Source organism: Temnothorax nylanderi, unplaced genomic scaffold, assembly GCF_030848795.1.
Source record: "Temnothorax nylanderi isolate EJ_2023f unplaced genomic scaffold, tnyl_v1.0 TNYL_tig0006_pilon, whole genome shotgun sequence".
NCBI classification, from domain to species: Eukaryota; Metazoa; Arthropoda; class Insecta; order Hymenoptera; family Formicidae; genus Temnothorax; species Temnothorax nylanderi.
The window spans coordinates 296,063-311,243 of NW_027249068.1; the positions used below are offsets into that span (position 1 = coordinate 296,063).

At 45.5% G+C, this 15,181-nt stretch overlaps 1 protein-coding gene across 1 annotated transcript in view; it reads left to right on the forward strand.

The window, feature by feature from the left end:
* The window catches only part of LOC139777198 (uncharacterized), a 119,660-nt gene that overhangs the window by 103,519 nt on the left and 960 nt on the right, over window positions 1-15,181 (forward strand). The window contains exons 4-9 of the mRNA XM_071714495.1: window positions 3,967-4,134; window positions 6,106-6,290; window positions 7,594-7,832; window positions 8,220-8,498; window positions 13,798-14,137; window positions 14,812-15,103. Coding sequence (XP_071570596.1) covers window positions 3,973-4,134; window positions 6,106-6,290; window positions 7,594-7,832; window positions 8,220-8,498; window positions 13,798-14,137; window positions 14,812-15,103 — 1,497 coding nt within the window. The 5' untranslated portion in view covers window positions 3,967-3,972. The remainder of the gene's footprint in view (window positions 1-3,966; window positions 4,135-6,105; window positions 6,291-7,593; window positions 7,833-8,219; window positions 8,499-13,797; window positions 14,138-14,811; window positions 15,104-15,181) is intronic.

Genomic DNA, 15,181 nt, shown 5'->3' on the forward strand with positions numbered 1-15,181 from the left:
AACGCTTATTCAATACTTATTAAAGCATTTTTTTACATGCTTTATTTTTAAATAGACGTATTTGCTGAAAAAAATGTTAATTTCCAATTTCCGCAAATTCAATATTAATATTGAAACTTTCTAATTACAAGAAAGGCATTACGTTTCACAACTTGCCAGCAGCTGCTTCGCACGAGGTTCGCGCGAGTTCCATTATCGACCGCGTGCACTTTCTCAATGTGTTTGATTTCAACGTCGCCGCACTTCACTCGCAAGTCCCATTCTGTTTTCCCGTATCTTCGCCCGCGATTAGGCACCCCAGACACCTTACATATGTTAAGTTATGTAAAACGCGTTTCCACGAGCTTCAGAGCGCGGCAATCGCTACAAGCCGTTACTTTGATTAGATTGAACTTCCCCCGTGATGCATACGCCGCTATAAAATGGCAGGCTTCCTGTCTCAAGAGAACAAACCCGTTTTACGATAATTTCTTATTTTCTAGAGAGATATCACCGAATAATTTTTTCATGATTTGTCATTCTCTTAAGGATCTCTTAGATTTCAATTATAATGAGCGCTTCGGATGAAATGCTGACACTTATGCAAATCTCTCGATGACGTTAACAACCATGTATTCCATCTTCGTAAATGCAAAAGAGATCGTACTTAGAAAGTATTCTATAAATATGATCCTTACGAGAGGAGATAGGTATAGAGTTTACGGTATTTATGAATTATGTATGATTTATCGAAAAGGAAATGCCGCGCGCGATCAAATGCTGAGGCAATATTTACACCAGGTGATTCGAGGCTGCAAATATTTGCTAAATCGCTGGATGGAACCTTGGATATTACGTGTGACTCATTGATCGAGTCGATTGAAGCTGCAAATCAAATGATTGCACAATAGATATCGTTTAAATCCGATGGAGTAAACCGTCCATCAATCTTCTCAGTTTTCTCGTGATTTCTCTGTATCTGTCGTCATTGCCTCCGATATGAGGCAACTAATCCACTTAAAGTCATCGATCACTAATCGTCGCATTTTGAAATATTTGACGTCTGATGAAACGAGCTTGTAATGCTTGTAATGTCTATATACGGACGTAGGTGCGCAAGGGAGAAGCACTCGCTGTTAGAGGCCTCGTTCTCCTCCCTTCTCTCTCTTTCTGTCTTTCTTTCTTCAGGCATGTTTTGGCAGAATTTTGGATAGTAAACGACGTAGTAAAAAGGACCGCGAGAGAAACTGATAAAATTTTATATCTGGCGAAGGAAGGAGATCATAAAAATGAATATTCTCTTTTTCTGTTTTCGTCCACTAAGTTGGGCGTTGGGCCTGTATCCCGTCACAATCGGTCTTTAGCAAAGGTCCAAAGAGAGGCAGGTAGAATAAAACGCGAGCGATGTAGAAGGTAGACGCGAACAGGTAGACAACCCGAGAGAGACGAAGAGAGAGATGTCGTCGGAAGAGGCGCGAGAAAGAGGGAAAGGAGCGAAGAGGAGGCCGGGAGGAGAGTGGAAAAGACCCGTTCCTCTCTCTTTCTTCTTCGAAGACAGGCGAGAGGTGCCCGAGACACGAATTCAGGACGGAATCTGTCCGGCAGCGCGCCGGTTAGAAGTCGCTGGCCTCTCTCTTTCTCTTTCCGAGAGCGGAGCACGTTACCGTCCGCGCGGCCGATCCCAAGTCCGATCCTCGAGAAGGTGTGGCGGTCAGATAGAGAGCGGGGGATAGGAGAGGCGAGAGAAAGGGCAAGAGAAGATCAGAAGACGTCAGGGACCTTCGGAACGAGCGTGAGAGGTCGCCATAGGGCCGGGCGTAAGGCCCCCGCGGCCAAATCTCGGATCGTCGCGCTCCTTCTCTCCCTCGTTCACTGGTTCCCTTTTTTTTCCTTCTCTGTTTTTTTTTCTTCTCTCCTCTTTCTCGCTCGCACGCGGTATCCTCCCATTATCCCCCGTGGAATTTAACGTATCGATATGCCCGAAATGAGTTTCGGTGCGTCCTCGGCGCGCAACAGGTCGGCGAGCTGAGCCGAGGGGCCTCGAAGAAGGCCGATTTCGCTTCTTCGCGAGTCGCGAAGGGGCCCGCTCTCCTGGGTCCCCCCTTGGTTCCGTTCCGTTCCGTTCCCGCCGTTCAGATCGGCGAGCGTCACTCGGCAGAACGGAGCGGCCTTACGGCCCCGTGCCCCGTGGAAAAGTGGTTAGGTTCTCCCGCAGCTGTCAGACGAGGCCGCGAGTTACAGGTGTGCATATCGTGTTCGTGCGCCCACGGTTCGTGTGCATGTGACGTAGTGGCGGGACGCGCGTGTTTCGTTGCCGAGGATCCGATAGATTCGCACGCGGATTTCGCGGATTTTTCCTCGGGATAGCTGCGAAACGCGAGGCGAAGACCTCCGACATATATACAGGCAAGTGGCGATCTACGGTAGCGTGTTAGCATAGGGTCCCTGCAGTATATCCTTTCCCGCTGCAGGGACTAGGGTTCTCGGTAGGGCTACCAAGTTTGGACCGATTCTGATGAAATATTTAAACATCCTCAAATCATCTCAATATATTCTTCGATCGTTTGCCTTTGTTTTTTTTTTAATTTAATTTAATTTAAATCAAGATTTTTTTTTAATTGAAGTGACGCCAGTGAATAAAGTGCGGACCTCATAAATGGGGAATTTGTTACGCTTTATTTAAAAAAAAAAAAAAGAAAGTTTGCAAAATTATCAATTTTTCGAGAGTGTTTTCTGAGATAATCTAGCCATTCATGCGGTGATACAATCAAAATATTTGAAATTTCGTACACGCGTATAGCATCAAGTGGAAAAGAGACGTGCAAAGCATGTTTAACTAGTTACGCACGAATGTTGATTTAAGGATCAAACGATGGAAAAACGATGTATTCGCACGAACACGATCTGAGGCTATTTTTAACACAGCGAATCTCGATAAGCAAAAGGAACTTGCACATCTTGTCGTTAAAATAAAACATTTCATGTAAAATCACATTAACGAAAACTACGATTGTAATAACGGAGTCATGGAACATCTAAAGCTGATACTCGTCGAGATCGATTGGAAACGCACATTTTCCTCGACGATCTATCTCGTCGATCGCGGCGTGTATCGGCACACTTTCATCTTGCAAAATATTTTCGTTATAAACCACCATAACGTCGTCGTTGAGCATCAGTGGGAAATGAACCGCCGCGAGATGGATAACGTGGAAACGGGTTTAAGCGTGAAAGTAATTGAGGAAGTGGATGAACCGACAGGCTCGCTCATGCCCCTCGCACGACGGCGCGCGGCGGCCAGGTAAAAGCCTGGGCTCGTGGAAAATTGACGTTTTTCCTCGATCGCGAGGCGTAGGGTATAATTAAAGAAGAATTATTCAGAAAATAGTGTCCGTTTACGTTCCCCGCGAGCGTAAGATTATCCGCAATTTCCGCAGGTCCGACGAACACTTCCGCGCGTTAGCATGCGCTAATGTTCGCATCATCGAATGGCTATATCCTCGCTATCCATCATACGAGAGACATCGTTTCAGTGATGTTACACCATCTCTATCACGATTCTTAATTCATATTATCGGAACTTTTTAAACGGTAATAATAAGAGATCTCGTAGCAACCGTCAAGGACGACGAACTGTAGCCACGCTTTGTGTCAAAGAAATTCTGTTAATTGTGCTGTCTTCCAAATTAAATTAGCGTCACGCTATTTATTTATTTGAAAAGCGACGTGAGCTAGAGTTCCATGATAAGAAACAGAAATATCGCAAGAGAATTCTCGTTTATAAGTTATAATTTTTTTTTCTAAATCGACGGCACTCATCCGACGAGTCGATTATTTAAGTATCGAATACGCCCATAATAACGGGCCGTATCCACTATCCAGCGCATTCACCGTATCAATCCGTTTCCTGGATAACGAGTCCCCCCCCCCCCCCGTAGCCAGCCGTAGAGGACGAAATGATGAAATTCCGTTTATTTCCGCGAACAGTGAGTGATGGCCCTGCGCCTGAGGGGTAGCAAGGATGTCAAGAAGAGCTTCTATTACGTCTGGTACCTTGGCGCGAGGGAGGCCAAGGGGGTGGACGCGATGCCCGGTGCCATAGCTTATCTGCTGGAGCGGGAACGACTTCAGGAACCTTTCAAGGTCACACTGCAGGTGAGCGGTACCATCCTGAAATCCGGTTTCGGCGGCGCGCGCCGAAAATATCGCGGAAACGAATCGACCCGACGACGACGATCCACGCGTCCAACCGATCGGAACTCGTGTTGATACATTGCACCGTCGTTTCCGTTTTCCTTTTTCTTCTTCGTCTGTTTTTTTTCTTTTTCCTGCGTGTCAGCACGCGTGACAGTGAAAGCAGTTGCCGGAGAGCAGAAAAATAAGCGAAATCACGCACCTTATCCCGCAGCTGCAGGTTCGCTCGACGGGTTTTCGCGTCCGGCCGATTGCGGCGGAACGAACGAACGAAACGTTCCGACGCGGTTTGACGGCGCTTTGGTGCATTTTAGGAACGTGAGAATTTTCGGTAAACGCGCGGCGCGCGGCCGAGGAGAGACGCCCATTAACCCCGATGGAACGCGCGTTCGCAATACATGTTACGGAGGAAGAAGAAGTCATCCGTATAGCACGATTTAATAATTCCCGTTAAAAGATCCTTGGTCGTCCGTGACTATTGATGAAAGGATGACGCGTTTTTTTTCAACGTCATTTCCTTTCCGACAGTTACAACGTGCGTGCAACGAAATCGTTCCCCGAGGGGCAGCTTTGATTATGTATTTGTAACGTTACGCGTTCGCCGTAAATGTAATAATAAATTCACTGACCCGAATCTTATCAGAAACGAGCGCGTTGCTAATACGCCGCTTTGACGGAGAAAAGAGAAATTAAACGTACGAACGCCAAAACTGTTTCGCGACCGTTAAACGTGGACACGTGGCGTGCGCTTCCCGGCGCATATCAAGTGGCGTCTGAAAATGGATACGCTCGCTCGTTTAGAAATCGCCGCCGCGCCGGTATACGTGATGCAATAAATCTCGCTTCGCGAATCCGCAGTTTTCGAATCTGGACAGCGCGAGACATGATTTAGCCGTGCGTATTAACGGTGTCAAATGAAGCAAACCGGTTCTTTGTAACAAATTTTTACCCTGCGTCGCATTAGGATTCACCAGATGCGCCAAGTCCGGGCTGTTAAAAGGAGATTACCGCGCGTGAATGGTTTACGATGGAAACCTGAGCAGTTGAGTAACCGATTAGGTTTTATCTCTAACTGTATTCGCATGTTATCGCAAAATTTCATGTCAAATTATCGTTTGCCTTGTACAAAACTAAGAGATAAAACAAATGTATAACATAAATACTTATATATTCAAATATAACATATAATATTTATATATTCTTACGATCTTTTTATTTCCTGTTTTCGCTGCTGGTTTTTCTAATTTGCTTAATGCCCTTGTGCCCCTTGTTGTTCAGTCGAAATTCACGGCGAAGCACGTACATCGTGCGTAAAAAAAAAAACGCGTTATGAAACGAGACCACTCCACCTAATCGTTGTGTAAGTTTAATTGTCAGCGTAGCGACGATGCGCGGGGAAAGTCCATCTCTCGTGGGTGGTAGATATCCATAACCGGTCTCGCGAGCGTTTCAGCAATCCGAATCGTCGCGATGATCGACAGCGCGGTAATTAAGTGTTTTCGCGAAGTGGAACACATTGTACGCGGCACACGCCTTCTCGCATATCTCTCACGTGATTCAGTTTAAGTACAAGGACGAACGTTTGCGCGGGACGCTCAGATGAAGAACAAGGCAATCAAGAGAGAAAGAGCTAAAATTATGCGATGCGAGAATCTTTGATTATTATGAATTGATTACTAACTTGTGCGGACAATGCTATCGTCGCGCTTTTAAAAAGTCAAGGAACGAAATTTCAATTCCGAGAAATATGTATTCTTTTTATTTTTAATCTATATCTGTCTCATTAATTATGTATTTAAACGTCATGTGGAACGTATCGCAAAGTATCCTCGCGATGTATCATACAAAGAACGTCACGGTTTGCGCAAGGAACTCGCGCGGGAGCGAACTTCGCAACCAGCGGCGTGAACGGCGTGCATTTATATTTGATAGGTGAGCAACAAAGGTCTGAAGATTATACAAACTGTTCACCCTGGTGGTTCGACAAGGTCGGCGGTGAAGCACTTGGTACCAGGTCACGCGGTCCTGGCAGCCGTGCAGCGGGAGGACATCGTGGCCGCGACCCTGCTGCTGCCAAATCCGGCGACCAACAATCCCGTGCACGTGCACGCATACAGGTTACTACGTCAATTTATTATGCAAACTAACAGAAAAATTAATAAACGTAATAGTGATAATTAAATGTATAACTTAAACTAGCTAATCTAAGAGAAGTAATTTTCAATACATTCTAATGTTGATTGACTATTAAGATTGACAGAGAATAAAACAACTCTCATGTTAACTAGCTCTGCTCTCTTTCCGTAGACGATCAGACATATTCGAATCACTTAATCATTAATCAGACAAGAGAGTGTAGTCCTTTATAAGAGTGTAGAGACCTTTATTAAGAATGCAGACGTAACATGGGAACCTAAGAGATACAGCCACGCTATTTATCTATCAAGTCCGTGGCAGGAATTCGCGGTTAAACAGAGGCCATTCGGTTCATCGCCTCGATCTCACCCATTACGAGCCACGTTTCGTTCCTTAATTAACGACTTTCGTAATTCTAACGGATCGTTAATGATTTTCATAATCCCGCGGCGTTCGCACGTAGCTCAGCCGGCGTTATATCGTCGCGGCAAAGCGGCGAGCGGATAAAAGTATTCGGAGCAACCTTGTCATTAAATTGCAAATTATCAGGGCTATTAGTTCAACGATCTGCTTCACAGCGGCGGTGATAATTAACGCGCGTTCGAAGTAATTATTTGGAACTCGCAGGTGTCGACCGAATTTTATCTCGTGCACGAGGCTGCGGGGACACAAACGGTTGTTGTAAATGTCGTTCCATGAGAATCGACACCGATTGTTCGATCGAAGTTAACCGCGAAGGCGCGCGATCTCTTTGGTATGCTCAATGAAAGTCCCGTTAAAGAACATTTTGCTGTATAGAGAGAAGAGCTTGGACAAGATATTACAGCTATATATATCTATATATAGCTATATTATATCCCGCGATGTACATGTTGTGTTCTTCATATACCGGCGACCTAAATGAGAAGAAGTATGGTCAATCTTTTTCTCGCTGAGAACGGCGATTGTACTTATCGCGGGCTTACATCTACATGTAATAAAACGCGCACTTTTCACGCATTTTTCATAAACAGAACAGCTTAATCCCACACTTAATGTACATAAAAGTTTTGTACCGTACTTTATCCACGTGATCTTGTTTTGCCGCTGCTCGATTGTTTCGAGACACTCGGTATAGCATTTGCGTGCGACGTTACATAAAGGGAGACAGGCAAATTACAATTCTGGAGTATCGCTATAGAGCCAACAGGATGAGATTACATCTGTCTCTCGTTTTACTCCTCCGTCATTTTGATGAAGGTAGAAACCTCGTTTTATCTTTCGCCATGCTTCTCGCCGTTCCAGATGCGACTCGGTCGAGACCGCCGAATTATTAGGTGGCCAGCTGAAAGCGCTGGCGTCACACACCGACAATTTGGCCAGGGTCACGGCGAGCGAAGGCAGAATCCGCAGTAATCTAGGCAGCGATGGCCGAAGTACCAGAGAGTCCGAGTCTTCCGAAGGTAGCGGTGAGCTCAGACACGACCCGGCCCAAACCACGACCATTTACGAGTCTTTGGCCGCCGAGTTGCGGGCAAAATTAGGTGAATATCTTTTCCGAACATTGCATTTCCTCAACATTTGTTCGTCATACAAGAGATAAGTCATTCCGTATCTATGTCGGGAGCCAAATGTATCATCTCGAATATCTCGAAGAATATTACGTGTATCTTGTATGAGATTATACAGAAAGTCATATTTTTTAAATAAGTAAAAAAAAGTAGAAGTGTAAGATACAATATAAATTATACGAGCGATTTTTGGGGATGCTTGAGAGTTTCGTTCGTTTCTCTCATTGCCATTCATATAGAACGCTGCTGTCGCGGTTAGCGATATTGGCGCGCGCACGCGAGCGAACGAACGACGAACGTCCGCGTACGCGTCATGCGTGTCAAGGCGACGTGGGTACGAAGCAGACAATCGTGTTTCAGGCAGAGGCAATTCCGGTGACAATGACGTCGGCCCGATATTACTGCCGCCGCGCGACTACGATACCGTGCACAGGCACCGCGGCAACCTGGCCGGCATCGAGTTCAGGCGTTGCCTGAATCAGACCATCGTGGGTGGTAGCACGGCCATCGACAGGGGTGGCACGAGAAGCGCGGCCAGCAGCGGCATAGGGTCCGATAGCGCGGCAACGCCACCGCCTTATCAGACGCACCATTCCCTCGGCCAGAGACCGTCCAGACCGTCCAGAGATTCCTCTTCCGGTGAGTGACTTTCGTCATAGCGAATATCTGGGAGATAAGCCAAATGAGAATGAGTTACTCTCACCCTGTTAAATATTAAAGGATCAAATTTAAACCAATACCTTAAGTTAAATAACATTTTGTTATTTTTAACTCATGTGTGTTGAAATTTATTATTCTAACACAAAACAGTATTATTTTAACTCCATTGGTTTAGTTAAATTAATATATTGAGTAGAAGACGCAGTAGCGACTTATAGAAATGGTTAAAAACGACTTAAATTGAGTATAATTTGACATTACGAAACAGTGCGGATGATCCTTATTGAAACTTTCTTTTTTCGAAATTTCCTTACCAGGAATAATGCATTTTTAATTCCAAGAATCTTTAGATAATTTTCTCCTTGATGTTTTTAGTAACTCTCAGTTTTGTAAATCAATTTTTGGTTTTGTATATAAATAAATAATTTCTGTATAACCTTGATATCGTAAATCTTAAATTTCAAAGCTCTTTAATTTCATATATTCTTTCCATAATTATTCGGCAATTAAAACTCTCGATTGGCGCAACACGCCAGAACTTTCCGACAAACTAGAGCTTGTAGTGATATTAAGAAACACATGTATGAAATTAGGCGTTAGCAAGTAGGTCGTTGCAACGCGACCGTCTGAGAAGCATTTTCGCGACTCGCGGCCGTTGCGTCAAGTTACGATGCAACATCCCATTTCAGGCAAGAAAGCCTGCGCCTCGAGGAGCGTGCGTAAAATTGGCTGCGAGCGTGACAATTGCGAGTCTAGCGAGTGTGAAACTCGCCGTGAATATTACACTCGGCGGCGGTTCATAGAAATTCCGCGTCATCGGCCGATACCTCCGAGAGTATCGTTTGTGTGGGTACGTTACACGGCCGCGAAAATAGGTTTTCAGGACGTAAACACACGGGTTTACCTCGAAGCTGCTATTTCGTCGCAATTTACCTTCTCATTTGGCATACTTAATGGGAAATTTATACCATGTCGACTCCGGCAATTAAATTTATTGCACGCCTTATACACGCCGCGATAGCTGTGACATCTCGAAAGTTGTACAACTTGCTCGATTTATATATTCTAAGACCGATCTGTAAATTGTGTCGTAAAATATCGAAAGTCGACACGGAGAGATCGATCTCGCGCGGGAGAAGAAGAAGATTGAAGTTATATAAACGCGCCCGTCCCACCGGGGAGCGTAGAAGAAGAAGAAAAAAGAACTGCATCGTTACATAATTTGCGGCTAATTGCAAAATGGAAAGTTTTTAGAATAATCTCGCGGTGCCGTTGACTGGACGCATCATTACGCCGGTTAAGCGGATAAACGCAAGCCGATGCTGGGCGCCGTACGAAAGTGAAAGTCCTCGCTTCTTCTTTTCGCGATCCGTCTCAGGAAATGATCGCGCACCCAATAATCATTCTTCTCGAAGCGAGGAGAATCACCGAGATCGGCGAAATCGGCTTTATGTGCGGCAATAAACGTAGAGAACGAAATGATTGCTCTTAAAAAAACTTACTGTCGAAAATTGACAAAATAACGGTGTTTTTGCCGCCATTATTGTCGGAAAACACAAAAGGATAATTCAACCGATTGAATTTCTTTATCTTCCTGATGTTGTATCTTGCCTCGGAGAGGTAAAACTCTCAAGCGTATATGTATCTCTCGCAATCTACCACGCAGTCTTCTGCGCACGAAAGCGGAAATGATTCCACGGTTAAAGATTCATACCCGATTCACGACCGGGGGGGACGACAAAAATTTGGTCACTTTCTACTGGCGGGACAGATTCCCATGCGTGCCAGCTCGATTCGAATCTTATCGGCTCTCGTAGAAAACTGGGGAGTGGCGAACCGAACGGCCTGGTAACCCAGTTTGCCGGTTAGCTACGAAAAATCATTTCTCGTTGTCGTCTTCGAGCACGTCCGCTTTTTCCTTCCTTCTTTTCCGGCTGTTCCGCCACCGAGATTCCGCATTGAATACGGAATCGAGTTCGGCCTGGTTTGCCAAAGCGCACGTGGCCTTCTTTAACAGTAAAATTATCTACTTTCACCGCGGTCAAGCCCGAAAACGCATTTGCGAGACACCTCTATGCCACGAAAATGCGCGAAATCGCACCCTCATTATAAAAAGTCGATCTAGGCCACAACGATAATAATTAATTCATCGAATTCAGGAAAGCTGATCATAACGCGAAAGAGTCACGTTCCGCAAACTGGCGGCCCCTTCGCGTTTCTATCTGTGTAATATATCTTGTACACTGTTTACGCTTTTCGATCTGCGCGACCGAAATTTTCTGCGGTTACAAATCTGTCAAAGTGGGCGGTGCGACCGCAGACAACAAACCGTGACTACCGATGTCCGATGAGGAAAGAAGACGTCCACAGACTCACGATCCGATTAAGAGAAATTTATTTCATTTGCAATATACCCTTTGGGACGGAGGGAAAGAGGGAGAGTATCTTGAGAATGGGAACGCGGCATGATAAAGAGTAACGGTGATGTTTAGTATAAATGCTTCTTTATTGGTACTCGAGCCAGAGCGCCGCGCGCGCGCGCGTATGAGAGTCCACTCGGTCCATTCTACTTGCTTTATCTTTTGCACAAAGCAGCGCGGTAGTCCGATATATCGCAGCGGTGCGCATTAAGATGCACGCGATGCGCGTATATCAAAGCATCACGCTCGTCCTCCGGGGCATGCCTACCTCGCGAGAAACGTGTTTTTAACAGACGACTGACCCATATAACGTCGCTGAATAAATTTCGAGATGAGCAGGACGGAAGGGAGAAAAAAAGAGACGAATCCGATATCCCCGCGCCGCACCGTGTACCGGGTAGACACGCTCCGCTCCGGCGTCAAGCTCGTACGCGAGAGAGAGATTGTATTGAGCACCTGTTACAGTGGAAGGAATACCGTTAGGACGTCGTCGTGTCAGCGGCAGGTACCACGGCGGCACGACGGCGACGGGCGTACATATCTTCGGCTGGCTCCAGGGCTACGTACGGCCGCAAAAAAAAAAACCAGCTGATCGTCGATATTGTGGCGGCCAAGACTTTGCACGAAAGCCCGGGCATCTCCGCGCGGCTTCAATAGACTCGCAAATAGAAAAATCCAAGTGTCCCACGTAATTATGTACCGTTAGCAGCGTGGATTCCCGCATTATGAAGAGTAATTAGCGAGCGATGCCAAAACAACGGCATTGAAATCGCGCGCGCTGCAGGCGCGTGATGATGACTCGACTCGAATTATTAAATGTGATTTTCAAGTTTCCGATACTCTCTGAATTAAATTAAAAACTGGCCCATGCGTTCGGGTGATTTCACGGTAAGCATTTCTTTTCGAGCGGTCCGGCATGCATTAAGGCGGGTCAGTCACCGTGAAATAGCATGAATAGTAAGGTGGAAGGGAGATATTGTTTACTCGTCGTTATTCGACGAGACGCACTGGTGAGTCTCCCCAGGGGGGCAACGCTGAACACGTTCGAACACTCCGAACTAAGTGTCCAATTTCGAAGCTATCGCATGTGCGCGTTGAAGCTACATATACCGACCGCCCGCCTGCGTAAACTCATTTGTCGTTTAATGTAAACGACATCTCCCTACTCCCCAATCTGCTATCCGCACCGGATTGTCAGGATTCACTGATAATAATAGATCCGTCCTCAAATTTCAAGAACTTCGTAAACTTTATCCTACAGGTGTCCTAGCGACAGTCGACGCTAGTATTCGACTGTCATAGAAGTTACATGACTCTGCGCGACTTTTTGCGAAAGAAAGAGGACGATTTATTTATTTAATATTGAATAAATTAACTCGAGAATATTGATTTATTCCGAGATGGGATAATCGAGAGACGCAACACGCGGATACGCATCCTCTTTCCGTCACGTTTACGTTTCGCATGATTAGAGAGGACGCGACAGATGCTGAACCGCGATGATCAACACCTGATCGCGATTTTTTTTTTCCACTGTCGTCCCACCGTGTGAACGGCGCGCGGCGCCTCATTTGCTCCTACCAGAAATCCTTGCGGTTTAAAGCGACATGACATACTTAACTGCCTTCGCATGTCTTACAGTCACGATTCGCCTCTGCATTCGCCTTACCGCGACGTAGCTGCATTTCGCGCGAAACTATTCTAACTGCTTAGATCCCAGGCCGGAGATTAGACGTCAGCTTATCGCTTCGCGGCGATGCTAATCAATTACGTCTCTCGTCGACGTCTTATTGTGCACGAATTTTTACTATCTCGTTACTCGTTATACACCGTTATGTACACGCGTACCGTTTCGAAAGTCGCCGATATCGTGATAAGTAAAAATTGCACCGTTGATCACAAACGCTTCAGAAACTGATTTATTCGCACGGCGATCAATAATAATTCATGTGACTATAAACTATAATTCTAACTGTTCGTTATCGAGGAAGCCGAAAGCGTGCGTTTATAAAATTCGCAGAGGCGGCACTTGCGATGGATTTCACCCTCTGATTCTTACCTAATACAGTAACGGCGTTCCACCGTTGTCTTTTACTGCGTATCGTTGCGCAAAGGAGTCCTCTTCTCCGAAGAGGCGCGTTTCCACACGCGGATGAGAGAAGGCGGGGGCCGAGAGCGCCGCTCCGTGTCGTCGTTGTTTACGGCAACGGGTAATGACAGTTATGCTGATGATGATGATGATGAGACGTTGTCTTGACGACGACGACGACGACGACGACGACGACGACGACGACGACGAGCAACAGCGCATAAATTCGTGCGTGAGTCGACCTCGTGGGAGGCCGTTGTACGTACGGAATAAGGTTCCGCATTCTCGGCCCACAGCCCGAGGCACCTCTCAGCCTCCTCGTGTCTCTCTGAGGCCTCATCGGTGTTTCCCCCCGCCCCTTCTGCGTCTCCTTAGCCCGCTACTACTCTTTAAATCTTCCTTGACCTCACTGAGATGCCAGATTCCGCGGGAATTACCATCGGCCGATTTTTCACGGGCCGAAATTGGAAGGACGAGTCGGCGGACGTTGTTACTTGAGATTTTAAACCACGTCGCTGGTTATTATCTTATAAAAAAGAAGAAGAAGAAGCGAGAAACTATTTTTAAATAAAAACTTAATACAATATTTAATTCCCCCTTTCATAAATAGGTATGAGATAAAGTCATCCATTTTTTATGATTAAGCTTCTTATATTTAGTAAAAACTGCGATAAAACATTGATATGAAGAGTGAGAAATATTTAACGTAAATGGAGTGAAGTAATTATAATTAGAAGTAATTATAATTTATATGTTAATCGTTTTGTAGACGACGATTGGGGTGTGCCAAACGAGGATAATGATTATCTACCAGAAGTGGAGACAGCTGCGAGTCTGACATTACCGCGACTACCGCGAAGCCCCGAAAGGCTACCCAATCAAGTGAACAGAGGAGTTTCGCCGAGCTGTAACAGGAATCGACGAGCGGCGGAATTTAGACAGCGATCGCCGAGTCCTCAATATCAGCCCAGGGTCAATCCCGGTGAGGTGACCAGTCCCAGAGAGAGGTTCCAAGATGCCAAGGAAATGTTTAGGGCGATGGAGAGGGAGGCCATCGCCAGGCCTGTTCTCTCCAGGCAGAGAGACATCGATCATCATCCCGTACACAGGTGTGCTTCAAAAATAATGTTTCTACAGATAAAATAAATCACCTACAGATAAAATTTATAGAGCAACAAATAAAAAAAGTATAAAATTTATAAATAGAATAAAAATCAGGAAAGTTTGTCTTCTACCATGCGGAAATGGTAAAATTCATTCCGTAATCGCAGATATTTAATACAAATATTTAATACAAATGAATATACTAGTTGGCGAAACGCGCAATTCGATCGCGAGTAAAAGTCGGAATGCAACATCGTCGTCGAGAGTATCAGTCCAGAGATCTTGAACGCGACATCGACCGCTGTCGCGCTTTTCGTTTTGCACATATACGGTCCTGTTCAGCTTTCCACGCTCGAACGGGTTTCGAGTAACAAACATTTTCACCGATCAAACGCGTTCTCGCAAGAGAAATTTATGAAGATATATCTCGATGCGTTCGGGAATGTTTGTGGAAATTGCAGTTAACGTCGGTATCCTGCGTATCCACATTCTTTAACTTTTCGTAGGAAATCTCTCCTAAACTTTTTTTTTTAATAAAAAGAAAACATTTCCGGAATAATTCTCGATTTTAATAAATGTGTAAGGTGATCATATCCTGAAGAATCACATTTTTTTGTATTAAAATGTTATTATTATTTATTGTTAATTGACCGAATTACAAGGACTTGTTATTCGACAGAGTCCAGTCAGCCAGACAGATTCACGAAGATCGACCTGGTCGCCAATATCCGGCGAGCATGATGAACTCCATGTCCTCGCACGAGCATGCAATCAGACGAAGTCAGCCGGACGTGCTTAATCGTGAAAATGTTGTGTCTTACAAGGGTAGACCACGACCCAGGACTCATCATTACGCGATTGAATGTCCACCCGAGCCGGAAACTTCGAGGCCGCGGCCAAGGAGCTTCTACGAGAATCCGTCGGTCGGCAGAGATTTCAGAGATCAGAGGAATCTCGTAGATCCGAGAGACGTAAGAATCGTTTTCGCGATTTAAAATCGTATTTAGCACTAGGCGTAATCTAAGCATAATTCCAAATTTATGACGACT